General features: G+C 43.8%; 1 protein-coding gene across 1 annotated transcript; it reads right to left on the bottom strand.

Moving 5' to 3' along the window:
- Positions 1-13573: 13573 nt before the first annotated feature.
- LOC134968923 (uncharacterized) lies at positions 13574-15924 on the bottom strand. The gene is made up of 2 exons (XM_063944512.1): positions 15856-15924; positions 13574-14605 (listed from the first exon to the last, which is right to left on the bottom strand). The coding sequence occupies exons 1-2, from the start codon at positions 15894-15896 to the stop codon at positions 13981-13983; spliced, it is 666 nt and encodes a 221-aa protein (XP_063800582.1). The 5' UTR covers positions 15897-15924; the 3' UTR covers positions 13574-13980.
- Positions 15925-16340: the final 416 nt, after the last annotated feature.

A 16340-nucleotide genomic window follows, 5' to 3' on the forward strand; every position in this document is an offset into this window, starting at 1 on the left:
TCACTCACTTCTGTGATGGCCGTGATGTTCTCACTCTGGTCTGCGATGTTAATGTTATCAGTTATCTCGGCCACATTCGCTTCTACATCGGTCTCTGAAGTCTTTTTTGACTTTCGTTTCATCCTAAAAGCAGAAGAACAATGAAAAGTGCTCAGTAGCAGATCACAGACAGGATCCATGGGGTCTCCATATCCTATATGATATGCAGCGCAGTGTATAGAGGCACATTATATAACATGGTGGCATAATGTATACAGCACCAGTCCCTATCTGTACTCTCCTAATGTTGGGAGGCTCATTGTTACATGTGGAAACATAATTTATTGTGTGTCTGACAGTGTGCGCTTCTGCGGATATATTGTGACAAATCATGTTGTCTTATGGTCAAGTGAATGATGCAGGAAATAGGAATTTGTGCAGATATAGTTGTGTTTGGGTGTTTGGGTGACTGTCACTTATTGGCCTGCACGTGTCCTCATGAAAACTATATGCATTGCTTTTCCTGTGTGACTTCTCTGTGCTTTTCAGTCATGTGTCATGTCATGAACACATGGAGTTGTCTGTTTTTATAGAAGTGTATCTAGTATTTTATAATATAGGGACAGGGGGTGGTAACACTGATAATACAGGGATGGGTGGTAACACTGATAATATAGGATTGGTGGCGGTAACACTGATGATACAGGGACAGGGGGAGGTAACAATGATAATTAGGGAAGGATAGCCATTGGTGTGCTCACCATCGATGGTTACCATCTATGGTTAGTACTTAGTTTCATCATAGATGGTTACCATAGTGAACCTAAGTGGCCATTGATGGAACAATCTATTTTATGGTAGATCATCAATGGTTTCACCCACACATGGTCAGCCCTGTTCTTTCATTGAATAGCCTGTAGGCCAATCACAGTCTGGGGGCGGGGCTTCAAGGTCTTGGCGGTGGAGCGATGCTTTGTGTCCCGAGACTCATAGGAAAAAGATCTGTTGCTTTTATACAATCGATGGTGGGAAACCATTTGGTTCTCCCCCATCAATGGCAAAAGTGTTCGGCATCGGGCATAGACCATCGATGAATTTAAAGATGGTTGATGGCCATCACTAGTGACAATATAGGGACAGGGAATTGTAAGACTGAAAACACAGGGACAGGGGTGGTAATATTGTCCATCTCTGTTGGCATTAGGGCGAGGAATGAACCTGTGGGCACAGCCCTACTCCACCTAATGCTAAATCTGCCCCTGGAAAAGACTGGAGACAGACGCTCCTACCAGCCACATAGATCACACCGGTTGTAGTGGGAAATAATAATACAGTAATAAATACTCCTTTTATCTAGGTAAATAACCTGTAACACTATCTGTATAGGATATTAGTGACTTACCAGATGTAAATACAGAAGGCCCCCTGCACTGCAATGGTCATCAGGAAGAATGTAAAAGCCGCTATCAGCAATCCTTCAGTCACATGGCGATTATGGGGAAATATGAAAGAGAGAAACAGGTAATATGAATAAACGTCATGTCATTTACAGCCATGTTACACATACTATATCTCATTCCTTATATGTAACCATGATGGAAACAACATTGTATTACATGGCTCCCAGTTGTGCATTAGAATGCTCTCATTACATTGTGCTCTGTGCACATAACAATCGGCTGCCTCACATAGAGTGTAATAGGAGTATGGGAGCAGCGGCCGTCGTCTGATCTAGAGCAGCCCAATGGTGTGTTACAGTCCCATGTATATTGTAATCTCCGCCACTAACCTGGGAACGCCCCACACTGTGCACTCTGCACCTGCTGCTATATTATACACTGCAACACAAAGCTGACTTATGCATATGGGCACAATACTAGGTAATGATGCCACCATCAGTAGAACATCACTGCCAGCTGCAGATGTATCTTACCCCCCCCACAGATGCCGCCCTTGTGGCCACTAACCCCTATTACTGACACATTGCACATATATGCTGTAACTTGCATCACTATAACCTACCTGTGTCCTTAGCAGTGTTGGGGTCCTTGGTCCTCGGGGGACTGCCAGGGGCTGAAGTAAGGCCATGGAGAGAATAGAGAAGATAAAGCAATGTTTAGAGTAAAGTATAAATAATGAGCAATATTGTCTTCCCCAAGTGACCCTGACATGAGATTCCCTGTGTGTTATGGATGTGCTGCTGTCTCTTGTTACACAGGTATACGAGTAGTGTGATGTAAATAACATGGGTGCCCACCTTGGTATATTCTCCCCGTTACTTAGCACTCATTCCGTGTGACACATCAATGTGGGGCTCACCAATAGCAGCCATCGCCCATCATGTGTGGCATTGCAGCCACTGTGGAACTAACCATTCCGGTATGTCCTGCCACAGTTTTGCTGTTAAGGCATGCTAAAACTGTGGCAGGGCATGCTGGGATGTGTAGTTCCACATTGGATGGTGTCCCACACGTTGCTTACACCTGCTGTAGATACAGGTGAGTAGGAACCCAAAAGCCAAATATTTCCCCCAATGCTATTGTCACACAATGTATTCAGTGTAATAGCACTCAGTGTATAACTAGTGCTGTGCAGTGTGTGTTATAATGTATAGTATGCTGTGTATTATGTATGCTGTGTCCTTATATCCGCTGAGGTATACAGGTGAGGTATACATGTGTCTATGGCTCTATTGTGGCAAATAATATAATATATTTCTGCTTAGTTACAGTTCTTACATTAATGAAGATGACACTTACCGTCAGTAGTTGGTATTGGCGCACCTTTGCCAGGTGTTATAATCAGGCATATTAGCAAAAATGTTTTTACGCACTCGATACACGAGCTTCTCATTTTCACTTCCATCTCCTCTGAAAACTACCTATCAAAAGGCTGGAACTGTAACAGTCTGTGATATCACCCTGGCTCAGCTGCATTGTGATGCGCCTGTGATGTCATAGTCGCAGGAAGTGGCCGGAACCTTATTAGGGACATTCTGTGCAGGGAAATTATAATCTGATGTGTTTCAAAAATAAGTGCTAGAAATTATAATAATATCACTAATATTAATGTGCTGTTAGCTCACAGATGCTATTTCACACAGCTAATCATTACTCATTCATATATGGTCTACATCAGCGGTCTTATCCTTTTGATTAGGACACATATTATGGGTATAATATTATATAGGGAGGGTAGTTATGATCCCCTTTCTCCGAATGGCTTTTGTACTACCAAATAAGTGACTAGTATTAGTAGTCCTATGGACTGAGCCCTCCTCACTATGTATATTAAAAATAAAAAAAAATGGGAGGAATTAAACAGGGTTCCCCATGAGCTGACTTGCTGTGGAGATGTATGTATTATATAATGCACTGTCTGCTGTGACGGGTGGTCTTCAGTATGCCGAATGTCGGGATCCCGGCGCATAGTATACCGGCGCCGGGATCCCGACACACGGCATACCGACAGCCATTCTACCTTGTGGGGGTACACAACCCCCCTGGAGGGAAAATAAATAGCGCACGCCACCGTGCCCGCAAGGGGCTCCTTTGCGCGCGCCACACTGTCGGTATGCCGGCTGTCAGGCTCCCAGCGCCGGTATGCTGGTCGCCGGGAGCCCGACCGTCGGCATGCATGATGTAAGCGTGTGTGTGTTAGCGGTCTGCATGATAGAAGCATGTTAGTGTTAGTGGTTTTGCATGACATAAGTATGTGAATGTTAGCGGTCTGCATGACATAAGCATGTGTGTGTGTTAGAGGTCTGTATGACGTAAGCGTGTTAATGTTAGTGGGTCTGCATGATGTAAGCGTGTTAGTGGGTCTGCATGACATAAGGTTGTGAGTGTTAGCAGTCTACATGATGTAAGCATTCATGTGTGTGTTAGCGGGTCTGCATGACATAAGCATGTTAGTGTTAGCTGGTCTGCATGATATAAGCATGTTACTTTTAGCGGGTCTGCATGACATAAGTGTGTTAACGGTCTACATGACATAAGCATGTGTGTGTTAGTGGAACTGTATGACGTAAGTGTGTTTGTGTTAGTGGGACTGCATGACATAAGAAAGTGTGTGTTAGCAGGTCTGCATGATGTAAGCGTGTGTGTTAGTGGGACTGCATGACATAATGGTGTGTGTACTAGCGGGTCTGCATGACATAAGCATGTTAGTGTTAGCGGGTCTGCGTGACATAATGGTGTGTGTACTAGCGGGTCTGCGTGACATAAGCATGTGTGTGTTAGCAGGTCTGCGTGACATAAGCATGTGTGTGTTAGCAGGTCTGCATGACATAAGCGTGTGTGTGTTAGCGGGTCTGCATGACATAAGGGTGTGTGTACTAGCGGGTCTGCTTTATGGAAGGATGTGAGTGTTATTAATAAAATTGCTTATTTATATAGCACAATGAGATTTACAGTACATTATATTTGTCTTACTTATCAGGCTTTACAGAACAAATGACATAATACAAATGCACACACACAAGGGTTATTTTTGTCAAAATCCTGAGTTTTTAAAGTGTGGGAGGAAACTAATGCAAACATAGGGAGCACATACAAACTCCAAACCAACTAGCCCTCTGTGGGAATTGAACTTATGCCTTAGTGCTGTGAGGCAGTAATGCTTACCATTACGCCAGCATACAGGTGTGAGTATTAGCTAGCCTATGCAATGCCAGGTTGTATGTATTGGCTAATCTGCTTGAAATGAGAGTATTTATTTTTTTATTTCCAGTTATTTATATAGCGTACACATATTCCGCAGCGCTGTACAGAGAGTAACTGTTAGCGTGTGTGCAGGTCAGCATGATGCATGTATACATGGGTCTGCATGATTATGTTACTGTATAATTACTGTGCAGGTATCAGAGGTGGCAGAGGCTAATACAGTAGAGCAATTTAAGCATGCTTAGAAAAAACATAAGGATCTCCTAAGGACCAAATAGATTTTGAGGTTATTATACGGTTAACAAAGGGGCAGACTAGATGGACCAAGAATTTCTTTTCTGCTGTCACAGTCTATGTTTCTTTGTTATATATTTGAAGATATATCGCCCTTTGGATGTGGTGAACAGCCAACACGATAGTCTGTGAACGATATATCGGGGGTACACAACCATCGATAGGCTCACGATTCATTGGCCGATATATATATATTATCTGTGTATAGTTTGTGTGTTCTCATCATGTTTACATGGTTTTCCTCCAGGTTCTTATTGCTTCTTCCCATGCGCCAAACCCATGCTGTTATCTTATTTAGCTTCTGATAAAAGGAGAATAATAATTTTAGTTTGTATGTGTGTATATTGATAGGGAATATATAGAGTGTAAGCTCCACTGGGGCAGGGACTGATGTGAATGACTATTCTCTGTACAGCGCTGTATAATATGTGTGCGCTATATAAAAAACTGTAAGTAAATAACAAATACAGATAGGATACTGATTATACAAATAGACAGTTCCATTAGTGATAGGTGACAGCTGTGGTAAATGCACTGTCCGTTCACATTGACACTTTAGTTGAACAGGTAACAGATCAGAAATGCAGTGGATTCCAGTGCTGGCCTTTCAGTCATTCGGAAATGTGACTCCAGTCACTGATGGGTCATTTACTATTGGATTCAATAAAACCCATTTTAGTCATTATACAAACTGCAGTAGACAGTTCATGGTGCGAGCCCTAAATGGGGGAAATCCCAATGCTCAGTTAGTAACTGCTTGGGAACCTGATTCATTTGAATTCAATACTCCTAATGATTCCATTTATCTATGATACCACAGATTAAACAGCAGTTGCCCACTCTATAAAACCCTCCTGAAACCAACTGCCTAAAAACACATAAGGTATCCACTCAACCTTCTACCATGACTACCCACCTGTATGGGTGATGAGGCTGCCCCAGTAAGGGGGTCCAGCAGATGTATATCAGTCAATGAAGGTGAGCGCACCTAAAGCCAGACAATATATAAACTCCAACCACATTCCAAATCAAAAACAGGTAACTTGACGTTCTTTCCCGCCCCAAAATAGCCAACGGAAAACTACCAACAACCGCATATGATAAACAAGGAGGGAGGGTGGGAAGACTAAAACAAAAGTGGCTGACCCAGCCCCCTCACCAGACACAAAATACCATTTAACCTCCACCCTCTACCCCTAACACCTGATGTCCTTACAGGCCCGACCCAGTCTATGAGGTTTAACCCACTCCATTCCTATTCTGTCCTTATGTTCTTCGTAGTAGGGTATCTGTTGCCCCCTACCTGCAGCTCTCAGCTTGTTGCATACAACAACCCAGGACTCACCACGTGGAGGTGGCTGCAGCTCGAGTCCCACCCACCTCCCACCCTGCCATGTTGTAGCGTGCTCAGCCGAGCACTGCTCACTGTTCTAGCGGCTTCTAATCTGTTTTTAGAATGAAACGTTGGCATTACTGCCCATGACCGGAGAGTAGACCTAGTGAAATTATCACAGCTCAGCTCATCACAGCACATTCCAGGGGCCTCAGTCACTAATTTGATGATTCATCCCACAGTTTGGCAGCGTGAAGGGAACGGAACACAGAATGGATTTATTCCATCCATGTACATTTGAGTGAGTACATCTGAGGGTGGAGGACCGGAGGGCACAACGGAGTTCCAGAGCCTGGCAACAACACCCTCAGGGCAGCAGGAGGACAGTCAAAGATGGATAAGGAGGAGTCTCACTTTAGCCACAGGATCAGGATGAATTAGCAGGATATTCCAGATGTTAACATGGCTTTAATGTGCAAAGTGCCAGTAGTATGGAAGAGCGCCCCCTTTCCTCAGCTTCTTCATGTTTTTCTCTATTTTTCTTCTGCTCAACATACTATATTTTGGCCTTTGTCTTTGCTTTGATATTGCATCCTGCATCGCCTTTTTAAGCATCTCCTCATCATCCTTGAACCAAACGGTCTTTTTTGGTTTATCTGCGCTCTTTTTATTGATCTCCTCTTCTCCTGCCACGATGTCCTCACTCACTCCTGTAATGTCTGGGATGTCCTCCCTCACTTCTGTGATGGCCGGGATGTTCTCAATCACTTCTGTGATGGCCGGGATGTTCTCAATCACTTCTGTGATGGCCAGAATGTCCTCACTCACTTCTGTGATGGCCGGGATGGTCTCAATCACTTCTGTGATGGCCGGGATGTTCTCAATCACTTCTGTGATGGTCGGGATGTCCTCACTCACTTCTGTGATGGCCGGGATGTTCTCAATCACTTCTGTGATGGTCGGGATGTCCTCACTCACTTCTGTGATGGCCGTGATGTTCTCACTCTGGTCTGCGATGTTAATGTTATCAGTTATCTCGGCCACATTCGCTTCTACATCGGTCTCTGAAGTCTTTTTTGACTTTCGTTTCATCCTAAAAGCAGAAGAACAATGAAAAGTGCTCAGTAGCAGATCACAGACAGGATCCATGGGGTCTCCATATCCTATATGATATGCAGCGCAGTGTATAGAGGCACATTATATAACATGGTGGCATAATGTATACAGCACCAGTCCCTATCTGTACTCTCCTAATGTTGGGAGGCTCATTGTTACATGTGGAAACATAATTTATTGTGTGTCTGACAGTGTGCGCTTCTGCGGATATATTGTGACAAATCATGTTGTCTTATGGTCAAGTGAATGATGCAGGAAATAGGAATTTGTGCAGATATAGTTGTGTTTGGGTGTTTGGGTGACTGTCACTTATTGGCCTGCACGTGTCCTCATGAAAACTATATGCATTGCTTTTCCTGTGTGACTTCTCTGTGCTTTTCAGTCATGAGTCATGTCATGAACACATGGAGTTGTCTGTTTTTATAGAAGTGTATCTAGTATTTTATAATATAGGGACAGGGGGTGGTAACACTGATAATACAGGGATGGGTGGTAACACTGATAATATAGGATTGGTGGCGGTAACACTGATGATACAGGGACAGGGGGAGGTAACAATGATAATTAGGGAAGGATAGCCATTGGTGTGCTCACCATCGATGGTTACCATCTATGGTTAGTACTTAGTTTCATCATAGATGGTTACCATAGTGAACCTAAGTGGCCATTGATGGAACAATCTATTTTATGGTAGATCATCAATGGTTTCACCCACACATGGTCAGCCCTGTTCTTTCATTGAATAGCCTGTAGGCCAATCACAGTCTGGGGGCGGGGCTTCAAGGTCTTGGCGGTGGAGCGATGCTTTGTGTCCCGAGACTCATAGGAAAAAGATCTGTTGCTTTTATACAATCGATGGTGGGAAACCATTTGGTTCTCCCCCATCAATGGCAAAAGTGTTCGGCATCGGGCATAGACCATCGATGAATTTAAAGATGGTTGATGGCCATCACTAGTGACAATATAGGGACAGGGAATTGTAAGACTGAAAACACAGGGACAGGGGTGGTAATATTGTCCATCTCTGTTGGCATTAGGGCGAGGAATGAACCTGTGGGCACAGCCCTACTCCACCTAATGCTAAATCTGCCCCTGGAAAAGACTGGAGACAGACGCTCCTACCAGCCACATAGATCACACCGGTTGTAGTGGGAAATAATAATACAGTAATAAATACTCCTTTTATCTAGGTAAATAACCTGTAACACTATCTGTATAGGATATTAGTGACTTACCAGATGTAAATACAGAAGGCCCCCTGCACTGCAATGGTCATCAGGAAGAATGTAAAAGCCGCTATCAGCAATCCTTCAGTCACATGGCGATTATGGGGAAATATGAAAGAGAGAAACAGGTAATATGAATAAACGTCATGTCATTTACAGCCATGTTACACATACTATATCTCATTCCTTATATGTAACCATGATGGAAACAACATTGTATTACATGGCTCCCAGTTGTGCATTAGAATGCTCTCATTACATTGTGCTCTGTGCACATAACAATCGGCTGCCTCACATAGAGTGTAATAGGAGTATGGGAGCAGCGGCCGTCGTCTGATCTAGAGCAGCCCAATGGTGTGTTACAGTCCCATGTATATTGTAATCTCCGCCACTAACCTGGGAACGCCCCACACTGTGCACTCTGCACCTGCTGCTATATTATACACTGCAACACAAAGCTGACTTATGCATATGGGCACAATACTAGGTAATGATGCCACCATCAGTAGAACATCACTGCCAGCTGCAGATGTATCTTACCCCCCCCACAGATGCCGCCCTTGTGGCCACTAACCCCTATTACTGACACATTGCACATATATGCTGTAACTTGCGTCACTATAACCTACCTGTGTCCTTAGCAGTGTTGGGGTCCTTGGTCCTCGGGGGACTGCCAGGGGCTGAAGTAAGGCCATGGAGAGAATAGAGAAGATAAAGCAATGTTTAGAGTAAAGTATAAATAATGAGCAATATTGTCTTCCCCAAGTGACCCTGACATGAGATTCCCTGTGTGTTATGGATGTGCTGCTGTCTCTTGTTACACAGGTATACGAGTAGTGTGATGTAAATAACATGGGTGCCCACCTTGGTATATTCTCCCCGTTACTTAGCACTCATTCCGTGTGACACATCAATGTGGGGCTCACCAATAGCAGCCATCGCCCATCATGTGTGGCATTGCAGCCACTGTGGAACTAACCATTCCGGTATGTCCTGCCACAGTTTTGCTGTTAAGGCATGCTAAAACTGTGGCAGGGCATGCTGGGATGTGTAGTTCCACATTGGATGGTGTCCCACACGTTGCTTACACCTGCTGTAGATACAGGTGAGTAGGAACCCAAAAGCCAAATATTTCCCCCAATGCTATTGTCACACAATGTATTCAGTGTAATAGCACTCAGTGTATAACTAGTGCTGTGCAGTGTGTGTTATAATGTATAGTATGCTGTGTATTATGTATGCTGTGTCCTTATATCCGCTGAGGTATACAGGTGAGGTATACATGTGTCTATGGCTCTATTGTGGCAAATAATATAATATATTTCTGCTTAGTTACAGTTCTTACATTAATGAAGATGACACTTACCGTCAGTAGTTGGTATTGGCGCACCTTTGCCAGGTGTTATAATCAGGCATATTAGCAAAAATGTTTTTACGCACTCGATACACGAGCTTCTCATTTTCACTTCCATCTCCTCTGAAAACTACCTATCAAAAGGCTGGAACTGTAACAGTCTGTGATATCACCCTGGCTCAGCTGCATTGTGATGCGCCTGTGATGTCATAGTCGCAGGAAGTGGCCGGAACCTTATTAGGGACATTCTGTGCAGGGAAATTATAATCTGATGTGTTTCAAAAATAAGTGCTAGAAATTATAATAATATCACTAATATTAATGTGCTGTTAGCTCACAGATGCTATTTCACACAGCTAATCATTACTCATTCATATATGGTCTACATCAGCGGTCTTATCCTTTTGATTAGGACACATATTATGGGTATAATATTATATAGGGAGGGTAGTTATGATCCCCTTTCTCCGAATGGCTTTTGTACTACCAAATAAGTGACTAGTATTAGTAGTCCTATGGACTGAGCCCTCCTCACTATGTATATTAAAAATAAAAAAAAATGGGAGGAATTAAACAGGGTTCCCCATGAGCTGACTTGCTGTGGAGATGTATGTATTATATAATGCACTGTCTGCTGTGACGGGTGGTCTTCAGTATGCCGAATGTCGGGATCCCGGCGCATAGTATACCGGCGCCGGGATCCCGACACACGGCATACCGACAGCCATTCTACCTTGTGGGGGTACACAACCCCCCTGGAGGGAAAATAAATAGCGCACGCCACCGTGCCCGCAAGGGGCTCCTTTGCGCGCGCCACACTGTCGGTATGCCGGCTGTCAGGCTCCCAGCGCCGGTATGCTGGTCGCCGGGAGCCCGACCGTCGGCATGCATGATGTAAGCGTGTGTGTGTTAGCGGTCTGCATGATAGAAGCATGTTAGTGTTAGTGGTTTTGCATGACATAAGTATGTGAATGTTAGCGGTCTGCATGACATAAGCATGTGTGTGTGTGTTAGAGGTCTGTATGACGTAAGCGTGTTAATGTTAGTGGGTCTGCATGATGTAAGCGTGTTAGTGGGTCTGCATGACATAAGGTTGTGAGTGTTAGCAGTCTACATGATGTAAGCATTCATGTGTGTGTTAGCGGGTCTGCATGACATAAGCATGTTAGTGTTAGCTGGTCTGCATGATATAAGCATGTTACTTTTAGCGGGTCTGCATGACATAAGTGTGTTAACGGTCTACATGACATAAGCATGTGTGTGTTAGTGGAACTGTATGACGTAAGTGTGTTTGTGTTAGTGGGACTGCATGACATAAGAAAGTGTGTGTTAGCAGGTCTGCATGATGTAAGCGGGTGTGTTAGTGGGACTGCATGACATAATGGTGTGTGTACTAGCGGGTCTGCATGACATAAGCATGTTAGTGTTAGCGGGTCTGCGTGACATAATGGTGTGTGTACTAGCGGGTCTGCGTGACATAAGCATGTGTGTGTTAGCAGGTCTGCGTGACATAAGCATGTGTGTGTTAGCAGGTCTGCATGACATAAGCGTGTGTGTGTTAGCGGGTCTGCATGACATAAGGGTGTGTGTACTAGCGGGTCTGCTTTATGGAAGGATGTGAGTGTTATTAATAAAATTGCTTATTTATATAGCACAATGAGATTTACAGTACATTATATTTGTCTTACTTATCAGGCTTTACAGAACAAATGACATAATACAAATGCACACACACAAGGGTTATTTTTGTCAAAATCCTGAGTTTTTAAAGTGTGGGAGGAAACTAATGCAAACATAGGGAGCACATACAAACTCCAAACCAACTAGCCCTCTGTGGGAATTGAACTTATGCCTTAGTGCTGTGAGGCAGTAATGCTTACCATTACGCCAGCATACAGGTGTGAGTATTAGCTAGCCTATGCAATGCCAGGTTGTATGTATTGGCTAATCTGCTTGAAATGAGAGTATTTATTTTTTTATTTCCAGTTATTTATATAGCGTACACATATTCCGCAGCGCTGTACAGAGAGTAACTGTTAGCGTGTGTGCAGGTCAGCATGATGCATGTATACATGGGTCTGCATGATTATGTTACTGTATAATTACTGTGCAGGTATCAGAGGTGGCAGAGGCTAATACAGTAGAGCAATTTAAGCATGCTTAGAAAAAACATAAGGATCTCCTAAGGACCAAATAGATTTTGAGGTTATTATACGGTTAACAAAGGGGCAGACTAGATGGACCAAGAATTTCTTTTCTGCTGTCACAGTCTATGTTTCTTTGTTATATATTTGAAGATATATCGCCCTTTGGATGTGGTGAACAGCCAACACGATAGTCTGTGAACGATATATCGGGGGTACACAACCATCGATAGGCTCACGATTCATTGGCCGATATATATATATTATCTGTGTATAGTTTGTGTGTTCTCATCATGTTTACATGGTTTTCCTCCAGGTTCTTATTGCTTCTTCCCATGCGCCAAACCCATGCTGTTATCTTATTTAGCTTCTGATAAAAGGAGAATAATAATTTTAGTTTGTATGTGTGTATATTGATAGGGAATATATAGAGTGTAAGCTCCACTGGGGCAGGGACTGATGTGAATGACTATTCTCTGTACAGCGCTGTATAATATGTGTGCGCTATATAAAAAACTGTAAGTAAATAACAAATACAGATAGGATACTGATTATACAAATAGACAGTTCCATTAGTGATAGGTGACAGCTGTGGTAAATGCACTGTCCGTTCACATTGACACTTTAGTTGAACAGGTAACAGATCAGAAATGCAGTGGATTCCAGTGCTGGCCTTTCAGTCATTCGGAAATGTGACTCCAGTCACTGATGGGTCATTTACTATTGGATTCAATAAAACCCATTTTAGTCATTATACAAACTGCAGTAGACAGTTCATGGTGCGAGCCCTAAATGGGGGAAATCCCAATGCTCAGTTAGTAACTGCTTGGGAACCTGATTCATTTGAATTCAATACTCCTAATGATTCCATTTATCTATGATACCACAGATTAAACAGCAGTTGCCCACTCTATAAAACCCTCCTGAAACCAACTGCCTAAAAACACATAAGGTATCCACTCAACCTTCTACCATGACTACCCACCTGTATGGGTGATGAGGCTGCCCCAGTAAGGGGGTCCAGCAGATGTATATCAGTCAATGAAGGTGAGCGCACCTAAAGCCAGACAATATATAAACTCCAACCACATTCCAAATCAAAAACAGGTAACTTGACGTTCTTTCCCGCCCCAAAATAGCCAACGGAAAACTACCAACAACCGCATATGATAAACAAGGAGGGAGGGTGGGAAGACTAAAACAAAAGTGGCTGACCCAGCCCCCTCACCAGACACAAAATACCATTTAACCTCCACCCTCTACCCCTAACACCTGATGTCCTTACAGGCCCGACCCAGTCTATGAGGTTTAACCCACTCCATTCCTATTCTGTCCTTATGTTCTTCGTAGTAGGGTATCTGTTGCCCCCTACCTGCAGCTCTCAGCTTGTTGCATACAACAACCCAGGACTCACCACGTGGAGGTGGCTGCAGCTCGAGTCCCACCCACCTCCCACCCTGCCATGTTGTAGCGTGCTCAGCCGAGCACTGCTCACTGTTCTAGCGGCTTCTAATCTGTTTTTAGAATGAAACGTTGGCATTACTGCCCATGACCGGAGAGTAGACCTAGTGAAATTATCACAGCTCAGCTCATCACAGCACATTCCAGGGGCCTCAGTCACTAATTTGATGATTCATCCCACAGTTTGGCAGCGTGAAGGGAACGGAACACAGAATGGATTTATTCCATCCATGTACATTTGAGTGAGTACATCTGAGGGTGGAGGACCGGAGGGCACAACGGAGTTCCAGAGCCTGGCAACAACACCCTCAGGGCAGCAGGAGGACAGTCAAAGATGGATAAGGAGGAGTCTCACTTTAGCCACAGGATCAGGATGAATTAGCAGGATATTCCAGATGTTAACATGGCTTTAATGTGCAAAGTGCCAGTAGTATGGAAGAGCGCCCCCTTTCCTCAGCTTCTTCATGTTTTTCTCTATTTTTCTTCTGCTCAACATACTATATTTTGGCCTTTGTCTTTGCTTTGATATTGCATCCTGCATCGCCTTTTTAAGCATCTCCTCATCATCCTTGAACCAAACGGTCTTTTTTGGTTTATCTGCGCTCTTTTTATTGATCTCCTCTTCTCCTGCCACGATGTCCTCACTCACTCCTGTAATGTCTGGGATGTCCTCCCTCACTTCTGTGATGGCCGGGATGTTCTCAATCACTTCTGTGATGGCCGGGATGTTCTCAATCACTTCTGTGATGGCCAGAATGTCCTCACTCACTTCTGTGATGGCCGGGATGGTCTCAATCACTTCTGTGATGGCCGGGATGTTCTCAATCACTTCTGTGATGGTCGGGATGTCCTCACTCACTTCTGTGATGGCCGGGATGTTCTCAATCACTTCTGTGATGGTCGGGATGTCCTCACTCACTTCTGTGATGGCCGTGATGTTCTCACTCTGGTCTGCGATGTTAATGTTATCAGTTATCTCGGCCACATTCGCTTCTACATCGGTCTCTGAAGTCTTTTTTGACTTTCGTTTCATCCTAAAAGCAGAAGAACAATGAAAAGTGCTCAGTAGCAGATCACAGACAGGATCTATGGGGTCTCCATATCCTATATGATATGCAGCGCAGTGTATAGAGGCACATTATATAACATGGTGGCATAATGTATACAGCACCAGTCCCTATCTGTACTCTCCTAATGTTGGGAGGCTCATTGTTACATGTGGAAACATAATTTATTGTGTGTCTGACAGTGTGCGCTTCTGCGGATATATTGTGACAAATCATGTTGTCTTATGGTCAAATGAATGATGCAGGAAATAGGAATTTGTGCAGATATAGTTGTGTGTGGGTGAATGTCACTTATTGGCCTGCACGTGTCCTCATGAAAACTATATGCATTGCTTTTCCTGTGTGACTTCTCTGTGCTTTTCAGTCATGTGTCATGTCATGAACACATGGAGTTGTCTGTTTTTATAGAAGTGTATCTAGTATTTTATAATATAGGGACAGGGGGTGGTAACACTGATAATACAGGGATGGGTGGTAACACTGATAATATAGGATTGGTGGCGGTAACACTGATGATACAGGGACAGGGGGAGGTAACAATGATAATTAGGGAAGGATAGCCATTGGTGTGCTCACCATCGATGGTTACCATCTATGGTTAGTACTTAGTTTCATCATAGATGGTTACCATAGTGAACCTAAGTGGCCATTGATGGAACAATCTATTTTATGGTAGATCATCAATGGTTTCACCCACACATGGTCAGCCCTGTTCTTTCATTGAATAGCCTGTAGGCCAATCACAGTCTGGGGGCGGGGCTTCAAGGTCTTGGCGGTGGAGCGATGCTTTGTGTCCCGAGACTCATAGGAAAAAGATCTGTTGCTTTTATACAATCGATGGTGGGAAACCATTTGGTTCTCCCCCATCAATGGCAAAAGTGTTCGGCATCGGGCATAGACCATCGATGAATTTAAAGATGGTTGATGGCCATCACTAGTGACAATATAGGGACAGGGAATTGTAAGACTGAAAACACAGGGACAGGGGTGGTAATATTGTCCATCTCTGTTGGCATTAGGGCGAGGAATGAACCTGTGGGCACAGCCCTACTCCACCTAATGCTAAATCTGCCCCTGGAAAAGACTGGAGACAGACGCTCCTACCAGCCACATAGATCACACCGGTTGTAGTGGGAAATAATAATACAGTAATAAATACTCCTTTTATCTAGGTAAATAACCTGTAACACTATCTGTATAGGATATTAGTGACTTACCAGATGTAAATACAGTAGGCCCCCTGCACTGCAATGGTCATCAGGAAGAATGTAAAAGCCGCTATCAGCAATCCTTCAGTCACATGGCGATTATGGGGAAATATGAAAGAGAGAAACAGGTAATATGAATAAACGTCATGTCATTTACAGCCATGTTACACATACTATATCTCATTCCTTATATGTAACCATGATGGAAACAACATTGTATTACATGGCTCCCAGTTGTGCATTAGAATGCTCTCATTACATTGTGCTCTGTGCACATAACAATCGGCTGCCTCACATAGAGTGTAATAGGAGTATGGGAGCAGCGGCCGTCGTCTGATCTAGAGCAGCCCAATGGTGTGTTACAGTCCCATGTATATTGTAATCTCCGCCACTAACCTGGGAACGCCCCACACTGTGCACTCTGCACCTGCTGCTATATTATACACTGCAACACAAAGCTGACTTATGCATATGGGCACAATACTAGGTAAATG

The sequence above is a fragment of the Pseudophryne corroboree genome, chromosome 11, assembly GCF_028390025.1.
Source record: "Pseudophryne corroboree isolate aPseCor3 chromosome 11, aPseCor3.hap2, whole genome shotgun sequence".
Classification (NCBI taxonomy): Eukaryota; Metazoa; Chordata; class Amphibia; order Anura; family Myobatrachidae; genus Pseudophryne; species Pseudophryne corroboree.

Bases quoted from the DNA above. Each gene is read 5' to 3' on its own strand.
- LOC134968923 (XM_063944512.1), bottom strand. From the start codon at position 15,896: ATGACCATTGCAGTGCAGGGGGCCTACTGTATTTACATCTG. The intron at 14,606-15,855 runs GTAAGTCACTAA...TTCTGCTTTTAG, and splicing joins GCCTACTGTATTTACATCTG to GATGAAACGAAAGTCAAAAA.